Source organism: Anolis carolinensis, chromosome 1 (genome assembly GCF_035594765.1).
Source record: "Anolis carolinensis isolate JA03-04 chromosome 1, rAnoCar3.1.pri, whole genome shotgun sequence".
NCBI classification, from domain to species: domain Eukaryota; kingdom Metazoa; phylum Chordata; class Lepidosauria; order Squamata; family Dactyloidae; genus Anolis; species Anolis carolinensis.
The window spans coordinates 210,183,897-210,203,173 of record NC_085841.1 but is presented as its reverse complement, the minus strand read 5'-3'; the positions used below and the strand labels follow the sequence as shown (position 1 = coordinate 210,203,173).

General features: G+C 39.4%; 1 protein-coding gene across 5 annotated transcripts in view; it reads left to right on the top strand.

Annotated features, from left to right (window-relative positions):
- The window catches only part of itga6 (integrin subunit alpha 6), a 96,655-nt gene that overhangs the window by 42,314 nt on the left and 35,064 nt on the right, over positions 1-19,277 (top strand). For 2 of the 5 annotated variants that reach the window (XM_062969182.1, XM_062969184.1), the window contains exons 2-8: positions 5,595-5,722; positions 7,640-7,719; positions 9,068-9,323; positions 14,427-14,543; positions 16,303-16,516; positions 17,471-17,664; positions 18,151-18,242. In XM_062969182.1, the coding sequence (XP_062825252.1) occupies positions 5,595-5,722; positions 7,640-7,719; positions 9,068-9,323; positions 14,427-14,543; positions 16,303-16,516; positions 17,471-17,664; positions 18,151-18,242 (1,081 nt within the window). Of the gene's footprint in view, positions 1-5,594; positions 5,723-7,639; positions 7,720-9,067; positions 9,324-12,806; positions 12,939-14,426; positions 14,544-16,302; positions 16,517-17,470; positions 17,665-18,150; positions 18,243-19,277 lie in introns of all 5 variants that reach the window. The other 3 variants (XM_062969181.1, XM_062969183.1, XM_062969185.1) reach the window with 2 other exon arrangements.

Sequence of the window (19,277 nt, the reverse complement as noted above, 5' to 3'; positions counted from 1 at the left end):
AGCCTCCGTGGCTGCTGCTGCGCTGCCGTTTCTTCCTTCCGAGAGAAGGCTCCGTTCCTGGCCCTGCTCCCTTTGCCCCCATGGCTTCTGATTGGCTCCTGGAGCCAGGGCAAGGGAGGGTGGGAGGGAAGGAAGGAAGAGGGCTTTCCTGCTCTTTCTGTTTCTTAAAGGTACAGGACGCATAGGGATTCTCCTCTCATCCTTATTCCAATCCTATGCCATGAAACTGATTATTTTATACTATTATTCTATTACCATATTATTATCATCATATCTGTTACTATTATTATATCCCATTATTATATTATCCTATTAATATATTTTATATCATTATATTATATTTTTTCTATTATTATTATTATATCATTATATTATTATTCTATTATATTTTCATATTATTATATTATTCTGTTATTATATTCTATTTTATATTATCCTATTAATATATTTTATATCATTATATTCTATACTATTATTCTATTATATTATCATATTATTATTTTATTATTATTAGCATATTCTGTTTTATTATTATATTCCATATTATGTTATCCTATTAATATATTTTATATCATTCTATTCCATTCTATTATTCTATTATATTATTCTATTATTATTATATTATTATGCTATTCTGTTATTATATCCCATTATTATATTATCCTATTAATACCATATTATTATCATATTCTGTTATTTTTATATCCCATTATTATATTATCTCATTAATATATTGTATATCATTATATTATTATTATATTATCATATTATTATTATAGTATATTATATTATTCATCATTCATGACTACATTGAAACTAGAATAGAGAGAAATCAGCGTGGAAACCTTGTGAAACCTAAACTGCAAGAGGTACCATAGATTGTTGCACATGTAAATAATGGTAGTAACAAGAAATTCTTGATAGGATTCATAGTTTGTCTGGTTATGCTGGTTTGTGATGACAACTACTTTACAGTATATAATAAATGTTCATTTTGTTGTTCAACAATAAATGTGAGCTCTTCTTCATGGAAAAATAAGACATCTCCTGAAAATAAGACCTAGTGCATCTTTGGGAGCAAAAATTAATATAAGACCCTGTCGTATTTTCGGGGAAACAGGGTATGTACTCATACAAGGAGCCCCGGTGGCAAAGTGTGTTAAAGCACTGAGCTGCTGAACTTGCAGACCGAAAGGTCCCAGATTCAAATCCCGGTAGCGGAATGAGCGCCCGCTGTTGCTCCAGCTTCTGCCAACTTAGCAGTTTGAAAACATGCCAATGTGAGTAGATCAATAGGTACCACTCCGGCGGGAAGGTAACGGTGCTCCACGCAGTCATGCCGGCCACATGACCTTGGAGGTGTCTATGGGCAACGCCGGTTCTTCGGCTTAGAAATGGAGATGAGCACCAACCCCCAGAGTCAGACATGACTGGACTTAATGTCAGGGGAAACCTTTACCTTTACCTATGTACTCATACATATAAAAATGTGAATATATAGTGCTCAGTGGGCCCCACACTGCCGAAATCTGCAGTTCTCAATGAAGAGTAGTTCGTTAGTTTAGGAATATGTTGAGCTAATGCCTTCCTCCTGTCTCCTGAATGACAGTTGGAATGTACAGTAGAGTCTTGCTTATCCAACATAAACGGGCCGGCAGAACGTTGGATAAGCAAAAATATTGGATAATGAGGGATTGAGGAAAAGCCGATTAAACATCAAATTACATTATGATTTTACAAATTAAGCATCAAAACATCATGTTTTACAACAAATAGACAGAAAAAGCAGTTCAATACATGGTAATGTTATGTAGTAATTACTGTATTTACGAATTTAGCACCAAAACATTGCAATGTATTAAAAACACTGACTACAAAAATACTGACTACTAAAAGGCAAACTGTGTTGGATAATACGGAACGTTGGATAAGCGAGACTCTACTGCAGTGATTCCCAAAGTGGGCGCTACCGCCCCCTGTTGGGCGCTCCAGCCATCCAGGGGGGCAGTGATGACACCTATTAGGACTCGGGGTCAAGGCCAGGGGAGGGGAGGGGCCTCTTCTCAAGTGCCGGAGACAGGGCTGAGCCCCTGAGGCGCCTGTTAGGACACAGAGCTAGAAGAGTGGGCGTGGCTTCTTCCCAATAACCCGAGACAGGGTTGAGCCTGTATACCTCTCCTGAGAGGCCTTTTAGGACTAAAGGGTGGGGCTAGGGGAGGGGACTCTTCCCAAGGGCGTGAGACAGGGCTGAGCCTCTGAATACCTCCCCTGAGGCACTTGTTAGAACACGGGGGCGGGGCATAGAGGTTCAGCCCCGTCAGGCACTTGGGAAGAGGCCACACCCCCTCCTCTAGCCCCACCCCCTATGTCCTGGCAGGTGCCGCAGGACACAGATAGAAGCTCAGCCCTGTCTCAGAGCTCGTAACTCCGCCCATCCCAGTCCTGGCCGCCCATTTGTGGCCCCACCCACCACCCCCTCCCAGCCCTGCATCTTGGACTCAGCCCCGCCCTCTTGAGCAGGAGCCACGCCCACCCCCTAAGCCACGCCCCCTTTCCAGGGGGGGCTGAGTAATATTTTTTCTGGAAAGGGGGCGGTAGGCCAAATACGTTTGGGAACCACTGCTCTACTGTATCGATTTCTTCTCTCCTCTCTGTTTCTGCTCTCATACTGATTAGTTGTGCAGAATGGATTCTTTGCAAATGCATGCCTTTTGTCTGTGTCTTTCTACTTTTACATCTTTGTGTGTGCTGTGTGATTTGAGATCTCTCTCTGCTTGTATGTCAGGAGATATGTAATGTTTGGAGATTTTTCCCTCTCTTTGAACCCTAGAAAAGATGGAGTTTAGAGTAGCTAGGACCCAGTTCTTTACTATTAAGAAATTTAGGTATTATTTTTGATAATATTTTGATCGTTTGTGATTTTAAAGATTTAAGATCTTTGCCTTCTAAGCTCTAAGTTCTTTACAGCCACATGACACTTCACACTCTGCTTTCTGTGAGCTGAATGCTCAATTATAAGTATCCTGTTTTGTGTGTTTTAGATGCTCTGCTGTTTTTGGGTAGTTTTCCCTAAAATCCAGAAAATTCTAACATTCAGATCATGCTTCTTTTAATTTAAAAACAAATTTAATATCTTACGTCTGCACCATAAATTAGCACAAGATACTTCCCTTATTTAGTAGTTTTACCATTAATAGCATTTCTCAACATGCCGCCTTCCAGATGGATTGGATTACAGCCCCATTGCCCCCAACTACTATGACCAATAGCTCTTCTGGTTGAGAATGATGGGAGTAGTAGCTCATCATTACCAGGAGAGCTGTGGATCAGAGGAAAGTACTTTGTAAACACCACTGCAAGAATTACAGCTGCTTCTCTAGATCTGCTTCTCTCCTGAAACTGAAGTCCTTTTATGACATATACTCAAGGTAGAAAAGAACCCATAATAGTAACTAATAACTTTAGTGGGCTTGAATAAGAAGGCTAAATGATTTTGAGAGCAGTATGTTCTCAGAATATAATAAAAACCGAGAATTCCTTAATCATGTGAAGAGATGAGAAGAGCCATCCATTCAAGGCAGAAAAATACCCTTTTAATTTTGTTGCCTTTAATACGTGGCTGTTCTCATCTTGAGACATGATAAAGAAGCCAAGGGTTTGTCACACAGCTGTCACAGAAATGAACCTATGATAGAGTTACCAAGTAATCTGTGAAAATTTATCAATTATCCCAGTAGTACAATTATATTGAGGGCCTTGGTACAGAGAGAATGCTTGTCAGCATGAGCCCTGGTTCAGGTATCAGGAGTGAGCTCTAATATTGTGTGCTTCCTACCCAAAACCCCTATCCTGTCTACTGAATTTACTCCACTGCTTGTAACCTTGATTTGTATCGTTGTGCAATGCTGAAGATGATGTTTTTATACATGAGCATCAGTTATGTGTAAGATCCTGGTTTGTGCTGATCATGATTAACACCAGTATATATCCAATTCCAAACGATGGATGGCAGAGTTTTTCTTACTTCAGCATTGTTCCATTGCCTAATTTTGATCCATTGATCATTGTTATTGTTTAAAAAATCCTTGCTTTTCCAACAGCCTTTTCAATATACATGATGAAGGAATATTTGATCACATGTAGATGAACACTGTGCAAATTTATGTTAATTTTCTGAATTTTGTTATATGCCTGTAAGCCATTTTTTGTAAGTTAGGGTGCATCTACACCAGTAGACCAGTCTTTTGCCTTCTCTGCCAAAGAGTGTTGGTGCTTCATAAAACTACAATCCCATGTTCCCATAACACTGAGCCATAGCAGTTAAAGTGGTGTCAAAGTGCATGAATTCAACAGTGGTTCTCAACCTGTGGGTCCTCAGGTGTTTTAGCCTACAACTCCCTGAAATCCCAGCCAGTTTACCAGGTGTTAGGATTTCTGGGAGTTGAAGGCCAAAACATCTGGGAACCCACAGGTTAAGAACCACTGACCTACACTGTTGAATTAATGCACTTTGACACCACTTTAACTGCTATGGCTCAGTGTTATGGGAACATGGAATTGTAGTTTTATGAAGCACCAACACTCTTTGGCAGAGAAGGCAAAAGACGTGATAAAACTACAACTCCCAGGAAGCCATAGCAGTAAACTACAGTTGTTAAAGTGGTGTCAGACATCATTCATTCTGCAGTGTAGATGTGCCTGTTGTTTCAGGAGAAGTCAATAGAGGATCAGCAGCAATATTACTTGGCAATATTTTTTTTCCCTACAAGATGCTGCTAAACAGGTTTTTTCCTGTTTTGTCTACATTTTATTAAATTGTGAGTTTGCAAAAAGTCCCCCAAATAGTGCTGACAGCTTAATTTATTATACAAATGTTAATCCCTGTTTGTGTTGTGTGTGTGTGTGAAGCCTTGTTATTTAATGCCTGCTTTTTTTGCAGGTCATCAAGAGGTCCAGTTGTGTAAATGCTCCAAATGGCATTTTTAAAGTAAAGGAAATTGCCTTACAAAACAATGGAACTCAATTATGTATTTTAAAAACTTCTGAACAAATCTATTTATTTATTGTATCTGTATGCCATCTTTCTCCCAGAGTGGAACCCAGAGTGAGATTTTGATGAGAAAAACTCATGATGAGTTTGGTGCAGGGTCACCATAAGTTGGAATCAACTTGAAGGCACACCACTACAACAATTGATATGCGACACTGGGGACAGGAATACCACCCCTCCTCTCTCCACATTATGATAGAAAAAGAGTCATTTTATGTGATTTTCTCTCCAAGAATGAAATGTTTCTTAGCTCCTGTATGTGTTTCCTGTGCACAAGAGTATCATAATAATAATAACAGATACTGAAATTTAAGGGATCATGAAACACATCAGTATATAAGTATTGAAAGTGAGCCAGTTAATCAGTCAATGGAAAATAATGTCTTCTTTCTAGAATTTATATAGAAAGAGTCCATTTATATAATTATAAAATGATGTGCTGTTTTCTTAAACTTTTTGCAACAGTTAGGTTTCTTTCTTTGCCATTTTTTGAAATACTGTTTCTCGATTCCTCAAGTTCACTTTGTTCTTCATCTCTCAACAGGTTGCTGGTTGGAGCACCTCGACAGAAAGCTTTCCCGACACAGCTAGCCAACAGAACTGGAGGATTGTACAGTTGTGATATTTTAACTCCAGATGTTCCGTGTACACGTATCAAATTTGATGAGGAAGGTGAGTGCAGCCATATCTCTAGGGTCTCATCTTCACTGACCATTTAATGAAGTTTCAAACTGGTATTGATTAAAGTGGCTCCATTGTGAAGATGATCTGATAGGAAATCCTGGGACTAGTTTGATTTCACGAAACCACAGAGCACTGATGCTCATTGAAGGCTTCTTTTGCACGGTTTTGTGGGAGTTTGTCTAGCTGCAGTTTGAAACTAGCTTCCAACTGCATTAAACGATCAGTGTAGATGGGGCCTAAATTGTTCTGCTCCAGCCAGAGTTCAAACATTTACTGGGACAGTCTCTTCTTGGTGTTTCATTTATCCTTGGGACCTCTTGGCAATTATTTTTTTGTTATAAACTGTGCTATAGTAAAGGTAAAGGTTTTTCCCTGACATTAAGCCTAGTCATGTCTGACTCTGTGGGTTGGTGCTCATCTCCATTTCTAAGCGGAAGAGCCAGCGTTGTCCATAGACACCTCTAAGGTCATGTGGCCAGCATGACTGCATGGAATGCCATTACCTTCCCACCAAAGCGGTAGCTATTGATCTACTCACATTTATATGTTTTTGAACTGCTAGGTTGGCAGAAGCTGGGGCTAACAGTGGGAGCTTACCCCACTCCCTGGATTTGAACCAATTCTAATTAAGTTTAATTAAATTAAGTTTGCTATGGAGCCACTTAATTATGCTATTAAAAGGTACAACTTGGTTATAATCCTGCAAGTTCCACAGAAGGAAGCTCCATGTATGTCTCCAGGAGAACTTCCTATATTTGTCTTCTTCCTGTATCTGTGTTCAAACAATTTATTTATTTATTTATTTATTTATTTATTATTTGTTTATTTACAGCATTTATATTCCACCCTTCTCACCCCGAAGGGGACTCAGGGCGGATCACATTACACATATAGGCAAACATTCAATGCCTTTTAACATAGAACAAAGACAAGACAAACATAGGCTCCGAGCGGGCCTCGAACTCATGACCTCCTGGTCAAAGTGATTCATTGCAGTGATTCATTGCAGTTGCTCTCCAGCCTGCGCCACAGCCCGAGCCCAATAAATTTAGCTATTTAAAGGGTCTCATTACATATACACACACTCACACTGTCTTCTCCTTCTGTAAAATACACAATTCTGTCAGAATGGTGCCTCTAATAGTAATTTTGGTCTCTTCAGTGCATGTACAAGCAGAAACAAAACAACCCCAGATTAGTGGTGGAACCGTCACGATAATTTCTCAAATATATCCAGATGCTAGGAATGCTCTATGTTTGCATGAAAATTATAGTAAAATCTGAAGAACAGTTTAGTGAACAAAATTATGGAAGGATCCCCAAGGATGCAACCCATGAGGAATGACTTATAGGGAATTGTCATGTGGTTAAATCAACTGTGTCTATGTCAGAAGGGCATCACCAGCATGCAAAAAGCACCAGCAGGCTGAGGGGGAATGTTGCAGATGACAGACATACAAAATAACTTTAGACGTACAAAATAAAAATATCCAGATAAGTAGTGAAGATGTCAACCAGTAGAAATGAAATGGAAACTGCTTTGGTATATTATTAGGTATTTAAAACTGTAGGCTGTAGTTTAGGAGAGGGATGGAATGACTGGAATCTAGAAAGGAAGCACTCTGACAATGCAACACTTTGTCCCAGGTCCCACTTGTACTGAATATAACAATTGATACTGCCACTGGGAATATAATATTAAAAGAGTTTAGGCTTTGTCCCATGTGTAGACAAATAGTGCCATCTAAAGATTGTTTCAGGTATGACATGACTTTGGTCAGTGGATTTTCCATTGAAATAGCTGTTTGTGAGAAACTGCAGATTTGGTCTAGAAAACAAAACTTTGAAAGACAGAATCTACCAACCTACTCTGTAATGTTTATGTTTACTTTTATTTTTTGGCAGCTGATCTGAGCAAAGAAAGCAAGGAAGACCAATGGATGGGTGTAACTGTCCAAAGTCAAGGGCCTGGGGGAAAAATAGTGGTAAGTTGTGCAGAAGGTAGCAGACGGTAAATGTCTTGTTAGATTTTATATGGTCTAATGTTGACCAAGATCCCATGTTTTACTTTCGTGTCTAATGGTGTGATTCCTTATTCAATGCCACCTGGACATTCCTCACCCCAATATATCCCCTTTTTGGGGACAAATATCTGCTCCAGAGGGTACCCCAGTGCCCTGGAGAAGATTTTTAGGGTGCAGGAAGAAGGGGGCTGCAGAGTTCAGAAGTAGTAGGACTCAACATAAATAGCTCTTTTGAAATCATTAGTCCTCCTAACTATTTCTATTTTTGCATGATTACCCCAATGTTTGCTATCAGTTTCTTGATGATATTTGACTTTTAAATATATTTGACTTGATATTTGATATTTTAAATCTGATTTTTGTTTGTATTGTATTATTTCACAAACTACTTTAAGCCATTTTGTGGTGGCGGTGGGAGGATTTAAGCAACTAATATTGGAAATAAACTATAATACACCTTACAGTATTGTCCACTGTCCCCTCTCTCATCCAAGTAAGACCTGCAGCATTTGGAGTATTCTTTTACAGGTATAGTTGGTCCGATCATGAATATGTTTTGCTTTATTATAGAGCCAAACATAGAGCAATACAGTAAGACCTGTATCTCATGCGTTCCTGGAAACTGTGGATGCAGCCAAACACAATTAAATCAACTGACTTCTAGTTAACTGACACCAAAAGATTGCATTGGATAACAGAGATATCCTTTCTATGAATTTGCTGGATCCTCCAGGGTTGTGGCACTGTGGGTTACAACTCCAAATGGAGTCCCCTTAGTTTTGTGTTTGAGTCTTGAAACATTTGGCAACAGTGAAATTTTTTTGAATGTCAGTGGCTGTTTTAGCCATTTACACAAATCTGTTGTGCAATTTTTACAGTGGACTCTGCAGAAGATGCTTCAGCTGTTTTTCATGAAAAGGAAAATCGGCCTGTTTCACAGGGCTTGACCATTTGTTATCAGTAAATGCATCAAACATTACTTATCAGTAAATGTTTGATGCTTCTACATACTGTATTTTATATACTGTATACTCGGGGTAACATAAAACATTCTTGGGCCAAAAGGGATCCCAAATAGAGAAGTTTAAGAAGCCCTGGTCTGTGGTAACATCTGTAGGAAGCAATGCAGTGCCTAGAAGACCCTGCAAATTCCTAGAGAGACCCCTTTCCTCTGGGCATGAGTAAATGAAGCTGTAGATATGGGTTCTGTGGTTACAGGAATCTTTCTGTATAGTTCAAAGCTTGAATGGCTCCTTTTCCCACGCTCTGCAACATGTTTGCTTATCTCTGGTTTCTTGACATCTTCCAGACCTGTGCACATCGCTATGAGAAAAGGCAGTATGTAAACACTGTCCAGGAGACACGAGATATCATTGGCAAGTGCTATGTGCTAAGTCAAGATCTCACAATCAGCGATGATATGGATGGTGGGGAGTGGAGTTTTTGTGATGGCCGCTTGAGAGGACATGAGAAATTCGGTTCATGCCAGCAAGGTGTTGCTGCCACTTTTACCAGAGATTACCATTATGTTGTATTTGGGGCACCAGGTACCTATAATTGGAAAGGTAAGGTTTTTCGTTTTTAACTTTCCTGCTGTTTGTTTGGTAGAGGTAGTACTCTCGTTTCCTATAAAATAATCGTAACAGTTCCTAAAAACGCTACACTGACATTGGCACGAGTGATCTGTTTTCTTCAAGTATACATGGAATTGCCTAGCTACTACACGCCCAAGCACCTTGGCTTGTAAAGTGGATATTTGCAACCTGACAGTAGTTCTCACATACCTGGTTCCTTGGAGTGCTTTTCTAGGTAACAGGAATCTTTCCTTGACACAGCAAAACATTCACCGCCTCTGAGCCCACCTACCCAGTCCATCCCAGTAGTTTTTATCACCCAAGATGAGCAAGGGTTGAACTTGCACATGGTGATATGAACTGCTTCTATATGCAAATACTACAAACAATTTAACTCTTAGGTGATTGTTTTGTAGCCAAGGAAAAGTGCTACAACGTCTCTGGACTTAGGGTATATTTACTGCTTTAATTGCCATGGCTCAATGCTATGGACTCATGGTAGTTGTAAATTTGTAATTTTGCTGATGCTTCACCAAACTACAACTCTCACAGTTCTATAACATTAAGCCAGGGCAGTTGAAGTGGTATCAAAGTGCATTCATTCTACACTGTAGATGCACCCCAATGAATTTCATTTGGTGGGCATGGCAAATGTATGTAAAGAGTCTTTGGATTTGTCTCTACCTGTGTATGTACGGAAGATATTAAATATTTTGTTGAATGATGCTTTTGGTTTTTCTTGCCACACTGCTTTATGCCGTGGAATTTCTTCCCCTGATTTCATTTCCTTATGAAGAATATTTTGTGTTGTGCTTGTCTTAGGCCTTACTATGGAGTCAGTTTTGCAGAAATTATATAGACTTACTCAAGCAGAATTGCAAGAACAGTGTTTTGTGGGTGGGTTTTTTCTTTTGTTCTCAAAAATCTTGAGAACTGTAACCTTCTCTGAAATTAAAACCTGGGGTTCATAGGAAGACACATTCTACACCAAATTCCAAAGCTTGCAGACAATAATTGAAAATACACTCAGCTTTCTGTTATTCAGCACATAATCTCTTGTCTGGACAGCTCCAGGAACTTGACCTTTTCGTTGCCATACATTACAGGACTATTCAGTGTTCTTCTAACTCTCTATACCATAAAGTCTTGTTTAGGAACAGACTAGTTGAACATCATGGGTTTCAATGGTAAAGACATTCTTTTGTCGTCTGCCAAGCTGATATTTTGCCTGCATAGTAACCCCATTCATGAGAGTCCATTATCATTTCACTGAAACCTCAGAGGAGGATGGTAGTATTATAGTGAAGCACTTGGGCTTTTATGCAGGAGATAGCTTCAGTTCCTGGCATCTTCACTAACTAAGATACTTTCAAAATAGTTTCCATTAATTATTATTGGAGGCAATAAATGATAATCTTTTTAAAATGCAACTGAAAGCTACCTTTTTAAAAATCTAATGCCCAGAAGCCACTGGCATACAATAGAGATGAACATACTTGACTACAGTAGAGTCTCACTTATCCAACATTTGCTTATCCAATGTTCTGGATTATCCAACACAGTCTGCCTTTTAAGTAGTCAATGTTTTTGTAGTCAATGTTTTCAATACATTATAATATTTTGGTGCTAAATTCGTAAATACAGTAATTACTACATAACATTACTGCGTATTGAACTACCTTTTTTGTCAAATGTGTTGTATAACATGATGGTTTGGTGCTTAATTTGTAAAATTATAACCTAATTTGATGTTTAATAGGCTTTTCCTTAATCCCTCCTTATTGTCCAACATATTTGCTTATCCAATGTACTGCCAGCCCATTTATGTTGGATAAATGAGACTCTACTGTATTTTGTACTTGCATGTGAGGATGGGATAGAAGTGTCTGGAAAAAGGAGAAGATTGGCTAGGGGACAAGAGAGGAAAGGAGAAGCCTATTGCCCTACTTGACCAAATCATTATGGACTCTTAGATGGTAAACTAGGACCCTTTGGAGGAAGGAGCGCATTATAGGAAATTTGATCTCTACATCGTCTCTACAGGAACTTAAAGGAAGACCTGTAGGGCTGTTAGGTTGTTACTCTGCCTAAAAGGATTTGCTGTAACACATGAAAGGACAAATAGAGTTTTAAATCTGTGCCTTCCTTTCATTTCTCTGTTGTCTCAAGTACACAGTCTGGGTTCAGTACAGACTGTGGTCTCACAAGGTGTTTTGAAAGTCCTTGTTTTACAACCTGCCTTTCCTTCCATGTGGAGATGATATATCTGTTTCAGCGGAAATATTGTTGATGCACCAAGCTGGCCTAACAATATGTTATGGATAAGTATCCCTTATCTGGAATTCTGAAATCCAAAATTATCCACATGGGGTGGTTGAGATAGTGACATCTCATGTGCAAATTTTGTTTAATGCACAAAATTGTGAAAATAGTGTGTATAAAATTAGCTTTATGTTATGTGTATAAATTGTATATGACATATAAGAGAATGTTGTGTTTAGATTTGGGTCCTATCTCCAAAATACCTCATTATGTACAGTACATGGAAGTATTCCAAAATATGAAAAAATATGAAATATGGGACACTTCTAGTCCTAGGCATTTTGGATAAGAGATCCTCAACCTGTGTGAATGGTTGTATGTTTTTCTCTGTTTGGGCAGAGAATACAAAGTGACAGTGAGAGCAACAGAAGGAGGTAACTTCTAACTCTGAGCTTCATGTTTCCAAATTCAGGTATCAGGGATGGTGTGGGGAAGATTGTAGCTAAGGCACAATTATGAGTTGGATAACATGTTTTCCTGTCTGGTTCTTTTAGAGTTGATCAGCTTGAGTTCCCAACCCATGCTGAAGTTAGTCATTTGGATATAGGGTAGCTCAGAGGTGGTAGGTACCTCCTTCTACAACTGCCTTTGCCAATCTTGACATCCTTTCTTCATGGTTAGGTGTCAAAATCACAAACAGAATTCCTTTTTATTTTTATTCTTCCCAGGACTTTGCCTTGGATCATACAACTCCCAGAATCCCCTGGCCAGCCTTTCCCAGGCTTCTGTACCATCATGAATTTTGTGTTCTTTCCTATAGCCCTGGCTTCTCAATTTCCAACCTTATAAATGCCTTTCCTCTGGCATGTCTCTCTCCAGTCCTTATACCATCTCTAACCTCAACAAAACAGTCTAGATTCTACAAGGTCCGATAGAATGAATTGTGGAAATGTGTGTCAATTATATGTTTTACTGTCAATATATTCAAGATCATATCTTTAAGAATCTTCTTTGGTATCATCCTTTATTGTATCATGAAGTTTCAAACCAGGCCTAGAGCCTTGCATTATGGTTCTTCCCTTCTTTTCCCACACAATTATGCCATTGTGGTTGCTTTTTCTTTTGTAAAATTCACTATTTTGTTTTAAGTTTTCCCTTCCCCATGTCATTCATCCCACTTTTTGTTTTTGCTTTGTCATGTCATTCTTCCAGGAGTGGTTCGTGCAGAGCAAAGGAATCAGACATATTATGATTATGGTATCTTTGATGATGGGCCTTATGAAGTTGGCGATGAGAGCCGGCGAGATGAGAGCCTAGTTCCTGTGCCAGCTAACAGTTACTTAGGTAGGATTAAGCTCTTCAGAGATCTCCAGAAAATCACTACCCAGACATGGAGCTCTAGCATAAGAGTAATTAAGTTATGGACTCATTTCATTTAAGCCAAGAGTTTGCCACTTGCTTCCTCCGCCTACGTTTTTATGGCTGTTTTGGATATGACGGATGGTACTCGGGCTGAGGTACACCTCAGAGCTGCTAATATAATGAGACTTTTAAGAGCACCAACAAGGACTCACAAGTTCTTATGCCGTGATTACTGTAACCCCTTACACACAGTAAGTACTGCATGAAGATAGGTAGGCCAGCATCAGTGGCCTCAAGCACATTGCGCTGGGAAGCCTGTGCCATTATCGTCGGGAATGGCTTTTGTGGTACATTTGCAGTGACAGCATCCAAATAGCATTCTGGAAATGTGAGACAGTTCTGCAGCTTTCTTGAGGTGCTTTAAGGTGTGCTCTTGAAAGATGTGTGTGTCGCATGGAAAAGGCTGGCTTGCTTTTAGAGGTTTGCTTTTTAAAGTATGGATTGACACTAATAACAAATCTGTGTCGCATTTGCAGCAAATGATAAAATAGTTGGGTCTTGATGCAAAAAGGAAGGCAAACAACATCATTTAACTTTGGGACCTATGTCATTAAAGGAATCTTAAAGGAGCAATTATCAGTGTACCAGGACTAATAAGCCAGCTTTGGCTTGAGGCAGCATGCAGAATGCTTGGCTGAGGACAGTCCTTTGCTGTCAAAGACTGATCCAAGGAAAAAGGGAAAGCTTTGGCTATGTGTATTGAAGATTTCTAAATTCTGGGAGTGACTTGTTCAAACCTAGCATGGAAACTGGGGCCATTTTCACCACTCCACCACCCTTCTGCATTATAGAGATATTCATATGCTTAGTGTCATATATCCCCCTGCCTGATGTGAACATCTGTAAATGTTCTGGGTAAGAACAACAGGTTAACATTGTCCATTCAGCCCCACTGCCCTTTCTCTTGTTTGGCAACAAGCATTATCTGGCAGATTTGCATTGACATAAAGGATGAAGGGTCCTTGGCAATCCTAGAAAATATTCGGTCTTTCAAATATCAGTTGACCCATCAGTCCTACCCGCCATAGCCAGAGATGAAGAGCGATGGGAACCAAGAGTCCAGTGCCTAGAATGCTAAACATGCCTTGTTCCTATTCTGATGTGGGTCAGGGCTCTAAAAGCTGAAGAGAAAGCATCATAAAAGAGTTTCCAGTCTTCTGAAGACAAGATTAAAATAAATAAGACAATACCACTTTGCAGTGTTTGCTAACAAAGTTTAATTATGAATCTTCTGTATTCACATTCCTGACCTTTTCTCTGGAGGCTTTTCACTGTTCTGTTATCACTTGATTCATACTGGTCTGTATTAAAGTACATCTGCTTCTCCTCAAGTTGCCCTGTGTTGTTATGCTATTGCTTAACCTGTCCTCCTTTCTTTTCTGCATCTTCTTTCTGTGCTCACATTTACAGGTCTTCTTTTTATGACAAGTATCTCTTATGCTAACCCTGATCAATTTGTGTACAAAACTCTGCCTCCCAACATCAAAGTAGACAAGTCCACTGATGTGATGACGAATAGCTACCTAGGTTTGTGACCTCTTAAGTGATGGTCCCTGTCATTTTATCCATGGCATTCCAAACTTGCTGACATCATCATATGATTTCCATTTCCAAAATCATGCATGTTTTGGAAAAATTTTAGTTTCAATGAGAGAATCTAGGGGAGCTCCTGGCTCCTGGTGAAGAAGCAGTGCAAATTGGGCTTTTCAGCTGCTTATTTGGCTAGTTAGCGCTTGTGATACTTCAGGTTGGCAAGATCAGAAGAACCACCGGTTATTTGCCACAGTCTATCCCTCAACATGACAATTCAGCAATCACATACAACCCCATCTGCCCAGATAATTGATTAAAGGTTTTTGTTTTTTGGCGAACATGGTAGATGATTATATTCTTTTTCAAATAGAGGTGCTTTTACAGGTGCCTTTCAGAGTTGTGCTGATGATTTTGCTACTGCTTATTTTCTTAAGTTTCAGTTCATTCTGTGTTGTGCCCATCCAAATCCCATAGAAGTCAGTGGGGAGGGTTGGACTGTGACCCTAGAATAACTAAAGGCCACTTGACATGCTTAGCAATGCATGCCATTTTTATGGAATCTGAAGAGCATGACTAATGTTTCAGGTTGTTTACATTCATGTAACATCATGGGTATGCTATGTTAAAGTGGTGCTAATCACAGCATTTTAAAGTAGTCCAAATTTTGGGCATCACCTAAAGGAACCAAATTCATATATTCCAAAGCTGGAGAAACTGTAGCCTGTGGTGTCTTGGTCTTTTCCTCCCTCCCTACTTTTTCCGAAATTGTCCTATTTATGGTAGATACATGGCTGATATGTGTGAAGGAAAGTGTATGGATAAATGGGACACATGGTCTGTGCTGCTGTAAAATTGGGAGTAGAAGTTCAAGTCTGTGGATGTGGGAAGAGAGAGAGACACCATTGTACCAGCACATTTGTGTTTCTCTTGAACATTCACCATCTCACACATTTTCTCTTTTAAGATTCTCCAGGAAGAGAGAGAGAATATGGAGAGGGAGAAAAAACAATAATGTTGCATTGAAAGATCTTAACAAAGCTCTGGAACTGTCCACTGGCAACTTCCCAATGTCTCAGGGAATATGCATCTAAATCTAAAAAAATTATTCACTTCTGGCATATATCTGTGATGTCTGCTGAGAGAACACAGGATTGTGCTTTTATATGTACAATATGTGGAGGTTGCAGAGACATGTTTTCCCTTAAATTGTGCCTACTGTGTAACATTACATAAATTATTTGGCTTAAAGTATATGTGTAGATCTACAGTACTTTCAACCACCACTTTAACATAGTCACTATTATGGATGCTTTATAGCTAATAGGAAAAAGAAGGGACAAGGAGCAGAGACATGCTTCCAACCCAAATCAGCCCATAGGGATGGAAGGCAACCTGCCAATATTCTGGTCCCCCCCCCCCTTGCAGCAGTGATGTGTGTGGACCCTTTCTATAGACCAGTGGTTCTCAATTTGTGGGTCTCCAGATGTTTTGGTCTTCAACTCCCAGAAATTCTAACAACTGTTAAACTGGTTGGTATTTCTGGGAGTTGTAGGCCAAAACACCTAGGGACCCACAAGTTGAGAACTACTGCTATAGACTAATGGGGTTATGGGACATTACACTTGAGATTTCCTTTGCACATCCATGTGAATGGAGGAGCAATGCATGAGGCATGCCACACTCCACTGATGTTGTCTTTGGTTCTCTTACCACTTTCAACAGTAAAGTCTTCAATTGTTCCTTTGTGTTGCAGGTTTTTCTCTGGATTCTGGAAAAGGTATCGTTTCTCAGGAAAATCTCACATTTGTTTCGGGAGCCCCCAGAGCAAACCATAGTGGGGCCGTTGTTCTCTTGAAAAAAGACAGTGATCTGCAACGGGCATTGTCCCTTGTGCATGTGCTGGAGGGCGAGGGGCTGGCTTCTTCCTTTGGCTATGACGTGGCCGTTGTGGACCTCAACAGTGATGGGTAAACCTTCTTCTACTCTACTCCTTTTCCTGTTCTTCTTCTACTCTACCCCTTTTCTATGGGGTGCAGGGTAGTCCACCTCTTACTTATTCTAGTGTATTTCCCACTTGTCTCCTTGTACAGAATCTCTTACAGAAGGTGTGAGAAGTTAAACTGTTTCTCATTAATTCTTTGTCCTCAGAAACAGCAAAAAAGAATGCCACTATATAATTACACTATGTAACAAAATCTGATTTTTTTTTCTGTTCCTGGTTTGAAAGAGTTATTCCTGTTTAACTGCATGGTACTTACTGTGAAAGTAGTTGTTATACTCCAGAAACTTCATTTCTGTGGCTGCCACAAACTATGTTGAATTGGTTGAGACTTGAGAAGGGAATCATTGAAAAACAATAGCAAAATGTGCTGCAGGATGTCCTGCAAAAACAGTTTTTACAGTTTAATAAACCTTTTCCATGTTTTTATGATAGAACCAAACAGGAAATGACATTTATAACTTAGGAACAAATATCATGTTACATGCCGTTATTTTAAGAAAAAACACTTGCCAGTTGCTTTCATAGTTAGCCTAAAAGGTCATTGAATATTTTAAATTGCCTGTATGCCAATTTAATTAAATGGCTGAGTAAGGAAATGTTGTTATAGAGCAGGAATCTGCAAAGTGGCTTTCCAGGATTTTTTTTTTTTTGGTTGTTTAAAAATTTAAAAAGTGGTGTGACATGGGTTTCATTTCTGCACCTTTTTTGCTCCCCTCTGGGACATTTTAGGCCCAGGAAAGGGCTATTAAAAAGTGTACAGAAATAACTCACTTATGTCCTAAAATGGCATGGGAAGCATTGTAATAAGCTGTGTTTCTTTATCACTGAACACATTAAAACAGTTTTCTCACTTGCTTCACACTATTGCCTTCAAAACATTGGTTAGTTTACATTGTCCTTTCCTTTGTTTTTTTCTCAGTTGGCAAGATATTGTTGTTGGAGCCCCACAATATTTTGACAGAGATGGTGAAATTGGTGGCGCCGTCTATGTTTACATTAATCAGCGAGGAAAGTGGGAAGGAATAAAGCCAGTTCGCCTCAATGGATCTGCAAACTCTATGTTTGGGATTGCAGTCGAAAACATTGGTGATGTTAACCAAGATGGCTTCCCAGGTAATGAAGAATGAAATTTGCTACAGCATGGTCGGTCACTAGGACTAAAAGATGGATTTGATGAATCCGTGGGGATTTCTCCACACTTCCAATAGCTGAGGTTCTCTATGAGTTAGTGTCCTTGAATCCGAGAATACTCTTTTTTTGTTTTGTTTAGTCAGTTATTGTATTCCTTACTATATTTGCACTCTGCATTTTCAGATAGTTAAAATCATCATCATCCCATGTGATGTTTCTAGTGTTCAGATATTTTGAAACTCAAATATGCTTTGCACAATGTATGCCTGATGAACACTGCTTTTGTGAAATGTTGTGTTGTGGGCGTTTGATAATTGTGGTTTCAGATTGGCCTTTAACATAGTGGTTTGCCTCTCGGCTTATGTTTATATATTTATTTCCATGTTTTGTTGGAGTTATTAGTTGTGGCTTTTAGAATCATAAGATCTCTTGAATATTTTTATTCTTTTCTTTGGAAAAAAATAACAGATATTGCTGTGGGTGCTCCATATGATGGTGATTTTGGCAAGGTGTATATATTTCACGGCTCCAGGAATGGAATAAATACAAAACCAGCACAGGTATTAACTTGTAATATCTTCCCTTATGTCAAGTTGAATGAAAGTCCTCCTTGTATATTCAGTTTCTCTTATACAGGTCCCTGCTCATTTTTCTCAGCCACCAGCTTCTGCCCTTCATTTGGCTTCTTGTGATTCCAGCTGGCATTACATTTTGTCCATGTCCTTATGAATGAGCTAGTCGAAAACTTCTGGTCCTCTAACTCCCATCATTTCTGACAACTGATGATACTGACTGGTTTAATCACACATGAAGAGTCACAGTCCTGGAGTTTTTTCATTTTTAGATTACAACACTCTGGTTTCACTATTTAATAGCCCTGGTCCCAACCTGTGAATTTGTCATTTAAGGAAGAACATTTAGATGGTTCAGCCAGGGAGCTCTTCTGGTGCCTCAGCAAACTATAAATTCCAGACATTGCCAATGTGGGGATATTGTCCCTTATTCCACCATTTTCTCTACCAGATGTTAGGTTCAGCCTAAATCTCAATTGCCATTATGTGTGAATATGTCCACAATCCCACTGTTACCACCAAGATTGATGACTTCCCCTTATTCCACCTCTAGCACCAAATGTATGGTCCTCCTGCTATGATCACCATTTTGGGACCAACTAGCTGTCCTCAAGGTTCCTGTACAGAGTATCATGCAACCTCTGTCCCCACTGGACACCAGCTCTCTTTATTCTCTCCTGTATCTGAACCCAGTCCGTGTGTGTGTGTGTGTAGTGTTCCTGGGGCCCAAATGCATATGATATGCAAAAAAAAACCCCTCTTTATTGAAAGAAGTTAAACATAAGAAAAACCAAACAAACCTTTCACTCAAACACTTCTCTACAAAAATGGCTAACTCGAACACACACTTTATTTCTTAAATGTGAATGGCTTAATCTTAATCCACACTTCAAACTACAGGAAAGGAGATTCCACCTGAACATCAGGAAGAACTTCCTCACTGTGAGAGCTGTTCAGCAGTGGAACTCTCTCCCCCGGAGTGTGGTGGAGGCTCCTTCTTTGGAGGCTTTTAAGCAGAGGCTG